The following is a 19,406-nucleotide window of genomic DNA, read 5'->3' as shown; positions in this document are numbered from 1 at the left end:
TAGTTAGAATTAACTAAGATTCCTGGTTTATTTGCAGAAAGTTCATGTTTAATTTTCTAAACAAATTTTTTGGCTAAAGGAGAAAAGAAATTTGGGGGTGAGTTGAGGTAGTATCACAAACGGAAGGAGGAGGAGATCAATGGAGGGATTGAATACATATCTGTCAAGTCTGTCTTGTTCCAGGAGCCATTGGACCCAGAAGAAAACCCAAAGTCCAAGGCACTGTTCATGAGAGACACCAGGAGGTGTGCTCAAGCAGAGCTGCATGGTATTCATCTGGGAAATGGTATCAGAGTAAATAATAGGTAGAGCCATTTTTCTCACCCCTCCTCCTAGTCCCAACCATATATCTAGCACATATTTGATTTCCAAGGTCTCGGGCAGCAAGAGAATGGATAGCAGTGAGAAGAATATTGGGGCACAAGCAAGCAAGGAAGTGTCTAGAACAAGATGTTGAGCAGATTTCTTGCTTTACTGTTTTATTTGAGGCTGCAGACTGCAAGGAGATTAGCTGGGGAGTGAGTTAGAGTCTGTGGTTTGGGGATCCCAGGGCAGAAAATGCAGTTGGTGTCAGAGTTCAGCAGATAGATTCTCGGGAGTAGATTCAGGCTTCTGAATCCCAGGGCAGAGGGACACTCCAGCCCAGAGCTCAGAAACTTCTCTGGGACCTCTCAGGTAAGCCCAGGAGGAGCAGGAGGAGGAGGAGGACGTGTTGGCCATTTGCTGGCCCCAGGTCAGCTCTTCTTGGCTCAGGGTCCCCGTCAGCAGCAGCCTCCAGAGGACTGACCACTCCCCCCCTCTGCAGCACCCGGAGCCCCCCGAGGCCTCACTGCAGCAGTCAGGGCTGTGGTATCTGCAGCGGTGGGACCTGCGGGATCTGTGGCGGCTCAGACAGCAGCCCCCAGCCCCAGAGCTGCAGCAGTGCCCACAGCTGGGGCCACAGCAGGAAGAGGCTGGAGGGCACTTCGGGGGACACTTTGGGGGGCATTGCGGGGAGGGGCACTTGGGGAGGCACTGGCACTGCTGCTGGTTCTGCTGGCAGGACATCTTGGTAGGCGGGGTTCAGGAGCTGAGGGAGAGTCAAACAGCAAGTCAGACCCAGCACATGGAGACCTCCTTTATTGACTTTCACCGTCTTGTCTTTTCCCTACATTCTAAAAGCCTGTTCAAGTAAGTCATGGAGAAATTATCTCTAAAATATAGTTTCTCAAATGCTTTCACACTATCTCATTGAACCTTGGGAGCTTTTCATAAAACGGACATGGGTTGTCTTCTTTCAACAGAGCAAGACACAGAGGACAACTATATTGACAAACTTGCCCAAAGTCAGGGTCCTATAATTGGAGAAGGCAAAATTGGCCTTCATAAAGTCTGACTCAAGTTCACTCTACACCACTCAAAATTCTGAAAATGTCCAGTCCAGGAGCCAGTTTAGAGCAGCAGTGCTCTTTGCTAAGGAAGAAATAAGAATTCCCTTCTGGAGGAACTTCCCAGATAGCTTTCCAGAAACACATATTATTATCAGATCATATATCATACATAATTTCATAATTTTATATATATATATATATATATATATATATATATGGGTTAACCAGTGCATATGTTGACCTTTTGTAATCCTGTTTATATATTATCTATCTATATCTATATTTATCTATGCATATGCTTGTATATATCTATAAATACCTATATGTATAAGTATACATGTATATCTATATGTATGCATATATAAAATGGAGCTACCAAATCATTTTAGAAATAGAGAAGTGAGCCCCAAACCTAATCAAGGCAACCTGGGTTGTGAACCTAGGTTTTCTGGTCTTGCGAAGCTAAGCTTAGTTATGCACTCTTTACAAAACATAACCTCTTCCATTTTTTACATCTTAGCAGGTGAGTTTCAGCTTCTGATACAGATGACCAGGCACCACTCCTGACCAACTAAATGACACTTGGTGAGGGTGAGGCCCATGGATCTCTGTGTTTATCAAACCCCAAATATGCTGGCTCTGGTCTCCACTGTTTCAAAATTGCTGTGACCCTAGTAGAGGCTTTGGGGAAGAAACAGCTGATTTCTCCAAGGTAAGATCTTCCTTCTGAAAGTTTTGACTTACCTAAAATCTGAGAAACTCGAAAAGATACCGACCTAATAGCACAGACACACAAATGATTTCTCCTGCCTCACAGCTCATCCTTCATCAGACTTCTAGATTTTCTCTCCCTCTCTAGCTCCCCCTATCCTTACCACCCCCAAGGCCCTGCCCCCCTGCCCTCGCCTCTGGCCTGAGCATCTTCTGTGGAAGGCCCTGATCCCTTTCCCAGTGGACACTCACCAGTGCACACGCAGCACAGTGTCCGTCAGCAGCTCAGGAGAGGATTGGATGGAGGTGCTCGGGCCCTGAGGCCCTTTTATCCTGGCCTTGGGCTCTGCCCTCAGGTGTGACACAGGGCCTGGGCAGGAGAGGACTGCCTCCGGCCACCCACTTGGCTCCTGTGACAGGAGATGCCTGGCAGCTCCTCCCGGCGTCCCTCTACAGAGCTTAGGGAAGTTGCTCCCAGCTAGGAATATGGTCACATAGAAATGGGGGTGGGTGTGAATTCTTCCTATCATCTGCCACCTTATTATCCTTAGTGATACCTGCCTTTCAGTTCTCTTCCTTGGTTCTTGGTCCCCCAAACCTTATTCTTCTTCCTCCTGCAATGTTAATTCATGAGCTCCAGACCCTTTGGTTTGCACAAAGAAATATTGATGCGTCCAAGGTTTTTCACTTTGCTGTTGGAAATGAGTGTATCTGTGTATGCCTGTTTGTCTATGTCTGCATTTGTTTTCTAAGTGTGGTGTATGTATTAGATGTGTGTTGTTCGTAGCTCACATTCCAAAATATATTTACCTCTTAAAATCAACTCGAGCTTGGAAAAATTACCTAGAAATTAGGATTGTGGCTCTGGAGCCAGACATCCTGAGCATGAATTCTAGCTCTGACACTTACTGTTTAAGTAACTTAGGGCAAATTGTTTAACTTCTCTGCCTCAGTTTCCTTATCTGTGAAATAGTGATTTTAATAACTTCTACTTCATAAGTTTGTTAGGAATATTAAATAAGATGACATATGTAAAACTCATAGAACTTTGCCTTGCGCATTCCACACACACCAAAAGCTATCATCATTATCGTCATCATTCTCCTTAATCACCTTCTTAGATGCATGCTGTGGCAATCAATAGATGTTTTTGTCAAGCATGAAGCCAATATTTGCATAGGACTTTAGAGTGTACAAATAGTTTTCTCATATGTCTTTGTCCATCATTGTAAGGCCTGGAGCATGCAGACATATGTGGTTAGCAGACATCACCCTGTAGAAGTCTGGCCCTATGCTGCCTGAGTATGACTCTTGTCTTCCTGCTCAGGTTGTTACTTATAAGGGAGTGGTCATAGTATCAATTTGGCTCACATAGGTAAGTCTTACTCAGGAGCAGAGCACTGATACTTAAAGTAATTGGCCTGAGGATTCATATGGTCCATGCCTCTAAAGATGTAGTACCCAAATCATCAATCAATCTGACTTAGATCTGAGTGATAAGCAGGTTTGAAACCTCATAAGGATTGGTCTGCTTGCCTTGATTGTGCGATGTCAATGGAGTTCAATTCAAAAGAGCGTTTTTATTAAGCAAATGATTACTTTCTAGGTCTTCTGTTATCAAGGGATTGGGAGCAAACATGACTGAGTTCTAGATGCAACTATAAGGCAAATCAAAAGTAATGCAATATGCTCCACATTGGAAAATTATAGAAATAACTGTAATAATTTCTTTTCCAATTTATTTTGACTATGTACAATTATAATCTAGTAACTAATTAACAAATTTTTGAAAGTGTTTAATTTTTCTAGAATCACCCTGAACTTCATACTGAGTGCTACTTTACTTTTATGCACCAGAACCAGTGTCAAGTATGTTTATGGATTATTTATTCTTCCATCAGTCTTTTCTTGTAACATACATTGTTAAGTCATAGTCAAAGTAGTAAAGAAAGCATAGTTGTTTTTTTTATGGCTGGTGGTCCCCAAAACCATGGTATAAAAGGAAAATATGATAAGTTTATCCACTTCTAAATAAAACTATTTATGTGGAAAAGAGCAACATTTAAGCAAATTTGAAAAGGAGATGACCAATTGAGAGGAAAATTATAACACATATTCCAGGAATAAGTTAAAACAGTTGATATGCAACTATATTTTACAAATTAATAAGGAAAATATCCCAATGAAAATAATAGACAAAAGAGGTGAACAGGCAATACAAAATGTTAGACTTATATATGACCAATAAATGTACAAAAAGCTAGGAAAAAAGGCATCTTTTATTTTCTCCTAACAAATACATTTACTCATATTAAATAGGCAAAGATTTAAGTTTTATAAACCGAGAGTAAATGTGGAGGGAAAAAGCCACTGTAAATGGAACATAAGTAGGTGTTACTTATATTCTGAAAGGCAAATTGGTGGTCCATTCATTCAAATAATATTTATTGATGAATAAAATAATTAAAATTTAGAATGTACATACATTTTGAATAAGCAATTCCAATTCTAGGGCTTTTATTCTATAGATATTATCACAAAATATGACAATCTGAATACTCAATGATATAAACTGATATTTATAATAAGAGAAATTGGGAACATATTAATACCTATAATAAATTGTGACATGTATAAATACATATATAGTGATTAAAATTTTTTGTGGTTCTATATTTAGGCATGAACAGATATTTCTTAACTGAAGCTGTCATATTATTTATTGACTGGTGCTGTTATAAAGCACAAATATTATACAAGAATCAGAAAATGTAATTTTAATTTTTTAATTTTCTTTCGCATCTTTATTGGAGTATAATGCTTTACAGAAAATGTAATTTTAAAAATAGAACTATATCTAATAGCAAGAAAAATATGAGATATCTAAGAATAAATATCTCAAAAGTTGTACAAATGGAGAAAATTAGATTCTGCTATCTAGTTGCATCCAATATTGGAAGAAAATTGCACCCACATGTGAGACTGTGTTCCTTTCCCCTAATCTTCATTCAGGGGTCAGTAAATGCATTTAGAGAACTGGGAGAAAAGGACAAATATCAGGTGTGAAACAGGGGTAGAAGGACCAGGCTCCCTTTTCCTTCTGTGATCAGCCAGCACACAGGAGCAGGGAAACGGACAAATGTGCCATTAAATCAAGTTTGGTATTTTGACTGTTTCTCAGACTGGATATTCTAATTTCCAAACTGAAACCAGGTTTGCAACTTAAAAATGACATTGCTTGGGAAGAGCTATAAAGTCACTAAGCCTTCCCAAGGCATCACCTATGAATCAGAAGACCATCTCATTGGGTAAAATTTTAAGGACAGTCATATATAATAAAAATTATATTTTTATTACATCCTACAAGCTAAGCTTGCTCAATATGAGGGTAGAGACAGATTGTTTAATATCCACCTGCTTGAGGAAACTCTTAGATGACTAGATAAGTCTTCCTAGAAGGATGGTGTTTTGGGTGGGCCTTCAAGGAGGGACAGAACTCCAAAATATCCAGATGGTGGAGAAGAAATTGAAGAGTACTTCAGATAGAGGAAAGAGCAGGTAATGCTGCTAGTAATAGCAGCAGTAGTAGTAGTAACAGTAGTAGCAGTAGAAGCACTTATAAAATAACAGTAGAAGCTACTCTTTATTGAGAACACAAATATTCTGGACACTGACTACAGATAGTAACCTCTGAACTACAGACAATAATCTGCTTCCCAGACTAAAAGGCATCAAGATGTACAAGTTTAAGTTATACCTTGTTAAGGGTGAGTTGTTCAGTGTGGCAGGAGCATGAGGTTTCATGAGGCAGCATGAATGGTGAACCTTAGAAATTAGGTTGGAAATATTTTCTGTTGAGCCTTAAGCATAGTAATGCATAAGAATGTGCATTATTCTGTAGAAAACACTGTTTTTCAGAAGTGAAGTGACAAGCCTATAAATGTGGCATAGGGAACGTGTTTGGGAAAAAAAGTGTAGAGGATTTAATGAAGCTGGAAGAGGAAGAAAGAAGCAGAATTTGCTGGGAGGTTAGTACAGAAGCAATTTTCACACCCAAATGTGCCTGAGACCAAACTGATTACAGAAGTGGTGGATAGGAAACATGGATTTTCAAAACATGTTTAATTTTTCTTTTATTTATTGATTCATTTTTTCTTTTCTTTTTCTATCGTGTGTGTGTGTGTGTGTGTGTGTATGTGTGGCAGGAAGAATGCCTTGGTGATGTGGGTCAAGAGTAGCAGAATGAGTATAGAGAAGAGGAGGAACATGGAGGGACCAGGTTAGGGCCTTGAAGGTGGCCAGGAAAACAAGAATTTATGTTTACAAAGAGGCATTTGAGACTTGGCCCATCAATGCTGCTTCAGGGCCCAGATGACATAGGACATAACAGAGTTAGGAGCATTTGTGTCTTTCACGCTCTCACCATCACTCACCCCATTTTAGGCCAGAGTGCCCCTCTGGCCACTGAGGTTCAAGGCCACCGGCAGCAGAGGACAGGGTAGAGGAGAACAATGGCAACTCAAGACAAAGATGTTGCTCAAACTCCAGTCTTATTGTTTTACATCAGAGAACACACTGTAAGAAAATACCACAATGAGTGACTTAAGGGCTATCTACTGAGGATGTGAGGGTAGACACAGAGATGGATTCTAAGGCCATGGATGGGGATTCAAGATAGGATTTGAGTTTCTGGACCCCAGGGAGGATGCACTGTCTTTGCAGGTTCAGAGTGTTCTGCTGGACATCTCAGACCCAGAAGCAAGTGAAGGAGGAGAAAGACAAGGTCCTCGGCAGTGTGCTGCACAGAAAACTGCACTTCTTATCTCAGGGTCCACTTCAGCAGCAGCAGCCTCCAGAGGACTGACCGCTCCCCCCTCCGCAGCACCCGGAGCCCCCCGAGGCCTGGCTGCAGCAGTCAGGGCTGTGGTGTCTGCGGCGGTGGAACCTGCGGGGCCTGTGGCGGCTCAGGCAGCAGCCCCCAGCCCTGGAGCTTCAGCAATGCCCACAGCTGGGGCCACAGCAGGAAGAGGCTGGAGGTGGACAGGTGTCTAGGCACTTGGGGGGACACTTGGGGGGACCTTCAGGGGTGGGACACTTTGGGAGGCATTTGGGAGGGGGTTGGCACTGCTGCTGGTTGTGCTGACAGGACATCTTGGTGGGATTTCAGTAAATCTGAATGACAAAATAGAAACAGATCCAGAAACTTAAGATCCAGAGACATTCCATTTTTCCTTAGTTTGAAATCCTTCCCCAAAGTTGGGGAGGGATATCTAGAATATGCACAGTGACAGAAACCTCTTGGAGACAATGAGTATGACTTCTCCACTTTTGTACCTGTAAGGTCATCCGCGGTTCTTGATTCTTATGTGGTTAATAAATGACTGCTGAACTAAGAAATCAAGCACTGTTTGAAATACTAGAATGGATATCTCATGTCATTTCAAAGACATGTTAAGTCCTTTGCAATTCTAACTACTTGAATCTATCTAGAAATGTTGTGCAGGAATTGGTAGAAGAGCTGTCATATCCTGATATATATATATATATATATATAGAGAGAGAGAGAGAGAGTACATATATATGTATATATACATCTGTATAATAAATTTGTGATCTGCAGAGTCAGGGAAAGCTTCCCTTAGAGCAATGGGCTCAGCACCAGCAGCGCACTCATTGCAGTACTGTAGCTGTCCTAGGTCACTTATCACCCCCGTATCTGATCACAGGGATAACACTTCCCAGGTGGTTCCTGCTTGGTTTAGAGCAAACATTAGTCCCGACCCTCTCTCCTTGTCCACCACTTTGTCCCCCTCCTCCACAGTCCACTCTATCTCTGTCCAGAGGCACTCTCCAGTCTCACCTCCATCCTGTTTATCACCCCACCCCCTGGGTTCTAGAAAAGTACTCACCCTGGTGTGAGGCAGCCATAGACACGTCCCTGAGGAGGCCAAGCAGAGGAGGGACCCAAGGATGTGTCCCAACTGCAGGGACACAATTTACATGGGCTCCAGGGCTGGGCTCAGGTGAGCTATGCTTCTGGAAGGAGCAGGATGTGGCTGTTGAACAAGTGAAGCACGTGCAGGTTCTTCCTGACATTCCCCCTCCGCTTTGTTCTTTCCACACTGAGCTGGGGGTCCCAATCCCAGCTTAGAGTCAGGGCTTCGGGGGAGCAGTTCTATATGTGGCATTCTGTAAATCATACCCTTTCCCTCGGCTATGGCCCAAGGTTTGGGGAACCCATGGCCTCTAGATAGAGGATTCTAGTGCTGTGGCCCCCAAAATTCTTTTTCTTGAGAAGTCTTGAGTGTCCTTCTTTCCACCCTCTGTCTTGAACTTGCTCTTGTCCCTCCCTGAGAAAGAGTCTTTTGGCCACATGGGGTCTAGACCTACCTTTGCTTTGGGCTCCAGCAGCTTTTAGCAAGGTCTATTAGGTGCCGTGAAGTTCTTCTTCCCAATGAGTCCAGTCATGTTTGGTCTGGTAACCCAAGTCCAGTGGTGAACTGGACAGCCAACTAGTGTGCACCTCTTCTTAACTCTGCATTCAATGTCATCATTTTAGTAGCTTGAAATCTGACATGATGGGACTATTTACATCATTGATATTGGCAACAATTCTCCTCTCTTTTTTCCCAGATATCCCATTGTTAAACTTTACCAACATACCACGTTCCAGGTTTCAGTCCACTTCCGATGGGGTAAACATTGCCCTTACTTTTAATTAGGTCAAGTCCATGAACCTGTGTGTGTGGGAATAGATTCCCTCAAACAGTGCACCAAAATCTTTTACAGAGCTGCTACTCTAAGAATCCCTCATGTTGGATCTCAAAGGCTAACATGTTTGTAATTGTGCTTGGGTTAGCCTGTGGAGTTGGGGGTATAAAATGGTCTTACGTATGGAGGGTTGACTTTGGTTGATGTTGTGCTTTAATTCTGCCCTGTCTCATGGAACGCACAATGAGAGGCTTGGTAGCCCTGTCTATACTTCTACTGACTTGTAATATTTCTGAGAAGTCTCTCTCCCTCCCATCCTTTCCTCCCACACCATCTCTCTCTCTCCCTCCTTCTTTCTCCTTCAATATGTTTCTCTCTTTCTATGTGCACATGTGCACACACGCATACACACACTCAACATATTCACACACAGAGACATGGGCACACCTACACTGTGGTAACCAATAAGAAAACAAGTGAGTTTTCTTAACATGCAAGAAAATTAGTGTACATAAGGAATTCTTTCCATAATTAAAAAATAAAACCAAAAAAAAAACAAAGCAAGAAACTGCACAGAAAAAAAACCTTTCCTTCTACCCCAGATCATAGACACCTAGGATGAGAAAATTTAATGTTGGATGTTCCCACTTATGGAAAGTTCCCTGTGGTATCCAACTCTTTTTTTTTTTTTTTTTATGCTACTTTGCCATAAGGATTATTTTTTTTTAATTATTTATTTATTTAATTTATTTATGGCTGTGTTGGGTCTTCGTTTCTGTGCGAGGGCCTTCTCCAGTTGCGGCAAGTGGGGGCCACTCTTCATCACAGCGCGCGGGCCTCTCACCATGGCAGCCTCTCTTGTTGCGGAGCACAGGCTCCAGACGCGCAGGCTCAGCAATTGTGGCTCACGGGCCCAGTTGCTCCGCGGCATGTGGGATCTTCCCGGACCGGGGCTCGAACCCGTGTGCCCTGCATTGGCAGGCAGACTCTCAACCACTGTGCCACCAGGGAAGCCCTCCAACTCTTTTCATAAGATATACTTATTTATGTAGCTCCTCACAAGGCACTTCTAGAAACATCTACTATAGAAAATAGATGCCTAATGATGACAAAGCTGCTGTTGGTGTTGATGATGAATTTGATAACAAGGACGAGGAAAATGACTAAATTTCAAGCTTGCATTCCCTCCCTTCAAGAACCAGGAACTAAATGCCTTTGTGGTAAGTTTGGCTACCAACTCAGAATGCATGAGTTGGGATAGGGATGGGAAAAGAGTTTCCTGGCAAGTATCTCTCTAGGAATGTCCTCCTGTTGCCCCATCTCTCTCCACTAATACAATGTCCCAATCTCAAGGCATCCAAAACTCACACGGGCGTCTCATGGAAACAGGGATGAAGTCATGGGCTACAGGAAACAGTTATCATAACAATCTCACCCACATCTGGGCCTTTAATCTGTGACCAACTCTGCCCCAGTCCTGTGAAAAATACTGACAAACAAATCTTAGCCCCTGCACTCAAAGAGTTCACAGTCAAATTGGAGAGAGAAGCAGAAACACCTGAGAAGTTAGATAGTAATGCTGACCATCAGCACAAAAGAAACAGTAGACGGGGCATGGCTGAAGCCAAATTCAAGAGTCTGCACCAGCGTTTCTCAGTAGGCAGCCTTTAAAAATGATGCCAGGACACCACTGATTCTGAATATCTGAGAATAGGGTTCCACATCAATATTTTTAAAAAGATACCCAGCTGATTATAATGTACAGCCAGAGATAAAAGCTGTTGATCACTCTAGACATAGAGGAAGAGATCCTTGTTAGATGAAGAAATTCGTTAAGGCTCATGGGAGGGCAAGGCAGCCACTGGATAGTGGAGGGTGTACAAGAACGAAAGCAATAGTTGTCACACTCTGTTCCTGTAGGAGATCAGCATGAGAAGTGTACAAAGAAGTGTTCTGGTTTTTAAGAAAAGGAACAGGTAGCAGTCTTTTTTTTTCAATTCACAAAAACATTAATGCTCAACACACTCTCAATTATATGTTAGATATAGCTTTATTTAAACCTTTGCCATTCAAATAAAGCTCTCACAATTAAGCTTCATAAACAAAATAATTAATGGGAAGGAAAAAATAATAAGAACACCCACTGTGACAACTTGCATACATGCTTGTTCCAGACGTTGCACAATACTGTCCAGTTAGAGACCCTGGGAAAGATGTAGAATCAGGAGGCAGAGTCTTCCAACAGGATGAACTCAGGGGCAACAATGAGATCTCTGATGTGACCTCTGTTGAGGTTTTCGACGGGCCCGATGAGGAAGGGAAACTGAGAAGGTAAAATGTGGGCATAGACCATAACTAACTCATAACTCAGGAATTTTTAGTAAGTTTGCCTCCTTCTATATGCAGTTGGGAGCCGTATCTCTGAGTGGAGGGGCTGAGTTCTAGTCCCAACCTTACCACTACCTTCACTCGTGACTTTGAGTCAGTGACATCACCTCTCCACACCTCAGGTCCTTTAGTTGTGCTCTTTCCAAGCTCAAAGAATCTATCGTTTAAAGGCCTCAAATGTCAGTCAGAAAAATATACACATAACTGTCCCAATAAATTCTGAAAAAGAATTTAATAACATTCAATCTTAGATCTCAATAAAAAGATCTTAGAAAATTTAGAGTAAAAGGAGTATCAATGGGATGACGAAAACAATTTGCTGCAAATGAACAAAAGTTGTAATGCACCAATCATCATTCTAAATTAGTTTTGTCCTAAAATTCTTACAAATTAAATAACACAAAATATATGTCAGATACATATGTACATAAGTGTGTGTGTGTGTATATATATATATATAAAGATGTCAAAAACTATCATCATTTGCAAACAAGATGATTATAGAGTTAGAAAATTTAAAAATTGATTTGCAAGTGATTAGAACTAGTAAGAAAATTCTCTGAATTGACCACATGCTATATATTAACAAACTCTGAGTTGAATTCATGAGCAGAAATGTCCCTGTATGTAACAGCCACTAAACATGAAATATTTAGAAATCACCTGAATAAAAATTATTCAGAACCCAGATGAACAAAACTACAAAGTGACCTACAGAAGAGTTGAATTATGAAGAATCATACCATTCTCTTCAAAAGAAACAATAATCTACATAATTAATAAAACCCCAATCACAATTTGTATCTTTTCTTGGGAACATAAATGACAAAATTACTTGAGTTAGTAACTTGCAAAATCTAATGTGATCAATAAGAAAACACTAAGAGCTGAAAGATAAATCGGCATTATTTTTTAAAAAAGAAAATTCACAAAACAGAAGTCAAAGGAACAATAAATATTTAGGAAAATGGAGCGTCCTATTCTTTCTACATCTTTCCTGACATCCAGACTAACTTAGGTCCCCCAGTTTGTTCACCCATAACATGAGTTACTGTAACTGCTTGTTTAATTGTCTGTCTTTCCTAGTAAACTATTGTAATAATCATATTTTTTGTTTCCTATATTTGCAATGTTTTGACATCTTTAGGGACCACTGAGGGCTGGGGAGAGACTATCCCTCCCAGAGATAGCTAATTCCACCTTTCCTATCAAACCAACCAATCCCAAGTCTATACCCCACCTCCTTTCTAACTGTCATACACCAAGCCAGTATTTCCCTTCCCCTAAACCATCCCAGGGCCAGGCACCAGGCAACTAGAGACAGCCCCTATTCCCCAAAGCCCTCTGGAATTATTCAAACTAGCCAGTCCTAAACTGTTTCTCCTGCCCTGTCTTTCCTTTCCCATGGAAAACACAGTAAAGGCTGTGACCTCTGTTTTCCCATCACTCCTGCTGCTGCCCCCAAAACCCAGTGCAACCCCATGTGGCCCTGTGAGACATGATGTACCTCCTTCTCTTTGGAAATGTAAGTGATAAACATTTCCAATTGCATCGACCCCTCCATGTCGTCACCTTTGTAAACTAAGACTCAGGCACAGGTCAACTAAAAGCTCCATGTTCACAACCAGGATCTGTCTCATGTTAGGTTCTTAGTAAACAAATATTTGTTTTTATTATTTGTGGCCTTTCTTCATAACTTCAATTGTTCCATGAAAATTGTAATATTCATGTTCAGATGAGAGGTTATTCTTTTCATCTTTTTTGCTGCATCATTTGTCTCCTGTGTGTTTTTGCAAGAATGAATTTCAGTGCAATTTTCCACACCATTTAATGATGTCTTATGGTTTCTGTGTTTATGTCTTTTTGTTACACGTCTGCAAAGTTGGATTTTCCCAGACCAACTTTTAGCAGGAGGTTCCTGTGGAGGCAGTAGAGGTGGGGAAGGACTTGGCGGATCGTTTTCCAGGTTCCTCTGCTCAAGGGTTCCCCCTTCTGTTGCTACAGTGAAAGACGGGTAGTCATTTCATCTGGACTCTCAGGACACGATGTGGTTCAGGGGAGGTCTGAAGCCAGCCCTGTGACCCCCACCCACTCCTCAGCTCCGTATCTCCACTGGCCTCTGCCACCAGGGGACCTACCTCTGCATTCCAAGGGGCTCCACTCCCTTTGCTAAGATGCTGCTTCCTGAGATCTGCCACTCCAATCTGCCATAAGTAATTCAGTGTCCCGCAGACACCCCCAGTTTTATCTTAGTCCTGTTCATAAGTGTTCCCACTCAGGGTAGAACTCTCTCCTGGCAGTGAGTATTGGCAGGTTATTCCTGAGACTTGCCATTGCTAAGTGCCTGTGCCCTTGCTATTCTCCATGGCCCCATCCACAGCTGCCCGTGCAGGATGTGTGAGACCCTCACCTTGGCCATACCCACACATCATTCAGAGGCTGCAGGATTTCTCTGTATCCCAGATTCACTGAAGATGTAGTGTGTATGTCTCTGTGTGTATGTATCTATGCATATGTGTCCTGTGCTCCTTTTTGCTTTGTATGACTTCCTGGAGGAAAATTGGTTAAGATTTGAAACTAAGCTTCTCTCATGTTTTATAGGAATAAAAACTGCTGCTTATATAAAGTCAGTGAACAGAGCAAGATAAAATATTGCATTCATCTTATAAGCAAAGATATATAAAAGTGCAAATAGAGAAAGAACAATAATCCCTAGAGTTAACGGTGGCCATGATTGCTGATTATTTGTATTTTCCAGTCTACATATTTTCCAGGTTTCCGCAAAAACACATTTTCTTTTCATAATAAAACAAAATGAACATTTACATTTAAACACACGCACAGACACACACACAGACACACACACACACACACACACACACACACACACGAGGCTTCTCTGACAGGGAAGAGGATGATTTGGAGGGAAATTCCTGCAGGAGCGAGGCGAGTCCGTTGGCCATTTCCCTCATCCAGGTGACCCTCATCCAGGTGACCCTCATCCAGGCGACAGAAGTGAGAGGGCTCCTGGGCTGATAGCCATGTGCTTCCTCTGTCCTTAAAGTTCTTTCTAATCTTCCTGACTCTAAATCCCAATCCTCTACATAAAAATCTCTGTTTTGGGTAGTTTTCATTGACCCCGCCTTCATCTGGAATGCACTATCCTCCCCCTGATTTCAGCACGGTCCTCCCCATTCCCTCGGCTCCTCTGTGTCCCTCTGATGGTCCCTTTCCAGTCGTCATGTGGGGTCTTTCCTCTCTCACCTCACCTGGGTCACAGTACCTGAGACTTCCTCCTGCCTGCCCAGGCCAGTGCTTTGGTCTCACTCTCTGACCATGTGTTTTCTTCCCCATCACGAGCTCCTGCTTCCTTTTTCATTTCATATTTTTCGAACAGTTATCTGCTGAATATTTTATAGCAATGATGGAGAGAAAAGTTTTGAATTTCAATTAGTTCACAAATATATATCTAACCCTAAAAATGATCATAGAAGGCATTAATATAGATGGAAGCAAGCTAATTTTTCAACTAGCAATTCACAAAAAACACACAAATATATCCTGTGGGCAACTCACCTAGAGCTAATTTGTAAGCAAAAATTTGGCTTTTAGAAAATTGGCATGAGGGAAAAAAAGAAATTAGCATTGGGTGACTATATTTCTTTTAAAAAATATGAAGGTCCATAGTGAGCTTGAGGGATTTATGATGTTTTGATTTCTGATTACAAAAGCTTTTATTTAGGTCTCTGAAATTTCCTCAGGAGCAGATATTTTCAGCTCAAAGCTAATGAAAGGGACCATAAATTATGACAGAGGCTCCCTGCTTCTTCAGGAGGTGGCCTTCTTTCTTAGGTTCCCCATCCCTAATTACCCAGAGAACTGGTTAAAAATGGGATGAAGGAGGAGAAATCACCTACAAGTTCTTCACTGTCCAGCTGAGACATGAAGAAGCTCCCCTGTGAGTGGCAGGACAGGCACAGAGCAGCTCTGGTCCTCTAGGCAGAGGCAGATGGTGGGGAGGCACAAAGCGGTGTGACACTGGGTCCATGGGGAGCCTGACCACAGAGCATGATACTCGGAAGTTGTGCACTGAGCTCCCACTGACAGCAACTCCACCTGGGGCAGGGGACTCTCATCTGCCAGCAGAACATTGCTACTGAGATTCAGTCAGCCTACTGGGACCAAGTCCAAGCTCGCTCTGCTCGCCACACAACAGGCCAATGATTCGGAGACCAGGTGTTGAGGCAAAGAATATGACTTTATTTGGAAATCCGGCAGACTGAGAAGATGGCGGACTAGTGTCTAGATGCCAGTTTCTTTTATAGAGAGGGCGAGGTGGTGAGGAAGTGAAGTAAAAGGGCCATCAGTCTTGCAAAACATCTCCTGGAATGGCCAGCCTCCATGAGGAGATGTGTTAGTTTCTTTTTCTTGCAGCCACTCACAGGTGGGCAGGGTTCCCTGAGACAGGCCATTATGTATGATTATAATAACAAAAGCAACGAAAAGCAAAGGTTAAAGTCAAAGAAACAGATTCAATGTGGAGTCCGACTTAGCTCTTCCCTGTTACCTACCACAGAGTCCAAAACTTTTCCAGATACATCCAGCCTATGGTATCGTCTCTATACATTTTTTTTTTTTTTTTGTAAATGGATGACCACAACAAAAGCAACAATGATTGCAATTACCAAACACGAAACACACTCATACTATGTCATAATATTGACATTCAGTCCAGTAATCCTCCACTGTAACAGGTCCTTTACTTTGCAGTGAAAATTGATTTGTATATTTTTTGCCTCTGAGTTCTTGTGGGATTTTTTTTTTTATTCAAACAGAAAGTCACAAAAATTATAATCATCCTCATCAGTTCACTTAATCCCATGTAATTGATTTTTTTTTCATCTTGATCTTTTCTTAGCACTTTTATGAATTCATCAGTTTTCCATTAGAGTTCTATACATTTTTTAATTAGCTCTCATTCTTTCCTTTATCTGCCAAGCTTCTCCTTCCAGGCCCCCAGCCTCTTTCTCCGCTGGTGCCTCCCCAGCCACACCTCCTCCGGCTCACAGCCCCCCTGCGAGCTCCCACATCACCTTCACCCTGGCTCACTCCTGACTGTCCACTCGCCTGTGAGGAGTTGACACAAATGACAAGACCGTTCTGGGCATGCCCTCAGGGGATGCGGGGATTCCAGGATGAGCCCCTGGGCTCTGATAGGAGCAGGAGGGGCCCCTTGCACAACCTATTCATGCCAGGTCCCTGTCGGCACTCCCTTGGCTCCTCGCTGTCTCCACTAAGGAGGCCATGGGGACAGCCGGAGCTCCTCTTGGACCAACATTGTAGTTGAGCTTCAGAAAGTCACCTGCTTCCTCAGGCCAGGGTCCCACAGTGTATTCAGGAGAGGAGATTCCCAGATCCTGGCATCAGGAGCTTTTTGCTCAGGTCCATGTTATGCTAAGAAATCAAAGGTGCCCTGGTCCCTTACTTCGCTCCCGGGGAAATGTCTATCTGCCCAGAGGCCCAGCCGCGTCTCTGCTTGCGGTCCCCACAGCTCCCAGGCTGTCCTACCCTCAGCTCCTCCCCAGTCCCTGCTCTGCTCAACCCTGCACCTGGGGCTCTAAGACTCTGCGTCCCTCTTCGGCAGCCCGTGGGAGGCTGCCAGGGCCAGGCGCCCCGTATCCAGCAGCAGTGATGGGGGAGGAAGGGGACGAGGAACCGCCGAGCTCTCCACTTTTGTAGCCGTCCTCCTCCCCACACCGGGCTCGTGGCTGTTTTGGATAATATGGATGTTCTAAAGTTAAGGAAGAGGAGGGAGTGACTACCGGGGGCAACTAGCAGTTTCGATCACAGTATGACTTTGTAGGAAAAAGTGGCTGGACCTCTGGGTATCTAGAAGCAGCGTGTCCTGGGTGTGCGGCATTGTATAGGACAGAATAACACCTGTGATCTTCACCACAGAAAGCAAGGAAACTCATACCTACGATGCCACCTCTATGGGTCCAGACATGAGGAGGTGCCAGTTTCCGGGGGTGAGGTGGAAAAATGGATTTGGCCATCACCTTGGCAGTTTCCAAAGGTGTGGCTCTGAACGGGGTGTGCACTGCATTTGGGGGATGCTGTGAGCGCTCCCTGGGTGGGGGAGGGAAACCACTGACTTGGCTTTCTCTGTAATTGAGGAAAAGTATGAAAATGTCTAAAGGTGGAGCTTTAAGAAAGCTCAGTGAAGGGGCTCACCGACCTGGTGGTAGCCTTTTATTACATCTCTTTTCTTCTTTCTGCCTGAGACCGAGATATCATGGTTGGAGCCCAGCAGCCTGTGCACTGGCAGTGTTGTGGATGGAAGCCAGAGCTAAGGATGGAGAAGGAGCAAAGGAAAAGGGGCCCAGGTCCTTGAGGACATCATGGAACTACCAAGTTGCCCTGGGCTAATCCCTGCACATGTTCAGGATGTGAAATAAATTTAATCCTCTTGTTTCTTTAAGCACTGTTATTTCAGCCAAACTCAATTCAAGTCAAACTGAATTTCTAACACAGACACACAAACAAAAACAAGGTACGATACAAATACAGACTTGCCAGAGCTCATACTGTATACAGAAGAAGCAGATAAATAAAGGAGCTTCTCATCACAAAAGGAGCCCAAGAAGCCCCAGGTAACACTGTGGCAGAAAATTCAGCTGCTCTCACTTAAAGAAGGAAGTTTCTGTAAATGGACCTGGGTATCCAACTCCTTTTAGACCTTCCCTGACCTCAGACTAACTTAGATACCTTGTGAAGAGCTTTTATACACCATCCTGATATATAAGTGATATAATTAATATCACTTCTTTCACTGGTCTAAAAACTTCATATTCAATATACAATGCCTACCTCATATGAGGTCTCCAGGGCATATCTGATTAATAGATAAACAATAAAAGAAGGAAAGAGCTTTCTATTGTGATTACAGGAAGAGCATATTTAGAAAGCAAGTTATGCCAGTTAGATGTTAACTTATAATAAGTTTGTCTGTGCCACAGCTATTGATGGTGTTGCTGATGGTGACGGTGATGTTGGTGCCAGAAGTGACCTAATGTGAGTCAAGCTCTTGACTAATGGCCCCTTAGCCAAGCCCACTCTTGCCTCCATGGGTGCTGCCATCACCTGGTGGTGGTAAAGGGCATGTTCACGGAAGGTCAGAGCCTTGGCAGTTGTACCCTCTCCTCCTTTCCTTTCCTCATATACCTTAAACAAGATGTCAGTGTTTGTGTGTCTATTCTCTTAATGTTGGATATTTAGACAATAATTGATTTTTCCCTAACAATAAATATTGCTGTCGACCTACTTAATGAGTGTCCTTGTGTGCACATGCGAGTGTTTGACTAGTTAAGATACAAAATTTTAAAATTGTTGAGACAGAGAGTATGTCATTTTTTTTGTTGTAATATTTATGGAAATTTTACCTCCAGTGACCAGATGACAACTGACACTCCCACCATAGTCTATAGTAATATCTCTTTCTCAAACTCAGTTGGTATTTAATAATATAAAACTGTTGTTTTTCATATTTGCTGAATTGAAGGGCAAAAATGATATCAAACTGTTTATTTAACTTGTAGTTCTCCAAATACCTATGATGTTTGGCATCTCATTTTACACTCATTTACTGCATGAATTTCTTCTGTTGTAAAGGGCCTGCCCATCCACCTGTTCAGTCTTCTTTTTTTTTTTTAACATCTTTATTGGAGTATAATTGCTTTACAGAGTTGTGTCAGTTTCTGCTGTATAACAAAGTGAATCAGCTACATGCATACATATATCCCCATATCCCCTCCCTCTTACATCTCCCTCCCACCTATCTAGGTGGTTGCAAAGCACGGAGCTGATCTCTCTGTGCTATGCAGCTGCTTCCCACTAGCTATCTATTTTACATTTGGTAGAGTATATATGTCAGTATTACTCTCTCACTTCATCCCAGCTTACCCTTCCCCCTCCCCGTGTCCTCAAGTCCATTCTCTACATCTGTGTCTTTATTCCTGTCCTGCCCCTAAGTTCATCAGAACCATTTTTTTCTTTAGATTCCACATATATGTGTTAAAATACAGTATTTTTTTTTCTCTTTCTGACTTACTTCATGCCGTATGACAGACTCTAGGTCCAACCACCTCACTACAAATATCTCAATTTCGTTTCTATTTATGGCTGAGTAATATTCCATTGTATATATGTGCCACATCCCATTGTATA

At 42.6% G+C, this 19,406-nt stretch overlaps 2 protein-coding genes across 2 annotated transcripts; both read right to left on the bottom strand.

Moving 5' to 3' along the window:
• Positions 1–570: 570 nt before the first annotated feature.
• LOC137760652 (late cornified envelope protein 1A-like) lies at positions 571–1,047 on the bottom strand. Its single transcript, XM_068537581.1, has one exon. The coding sequence runs from the start codon at positions 1,045–1,047 to the stop codon at positions 571–573; it is 477 nt and encodes a 158-aa protein (XP_068393682.1).
• Positions 1,048–6,917: 5,870 nt separating this feature from the next.
• On the bottom strand, positions 6,918–7,232 carry LOC137760651 (late cornified envelope protein 2B-like). The gene is given in 1 exon segment (XM_068537580.1): positions 6,918–7,232. A coding segment is annotated over 1 exon segment (315 nt).
• Positions 7,233–19,406: the final 12,174 nt, after the last annotated feature.

This window comes from Eschrichtius robustus, chromosome 3, assembly GCF_028021215.1.
Source record: "Eschrichtius robustus isolate mEscRob2 chromosome 3, mEscRob2.pri, whole genome shotgun sequence".
Lineage (NCBI taxonomy): Eukaryota > Metazoa > Chordata > Mammalia > Artiodactyla > Eschrichtiidae > Eschrichtius > Eschrichtius robustus.
Note: the sequence above shows the minus strand (reverse complement) of the source record. Positions and strands in the feature narration are given on the sequence as shown.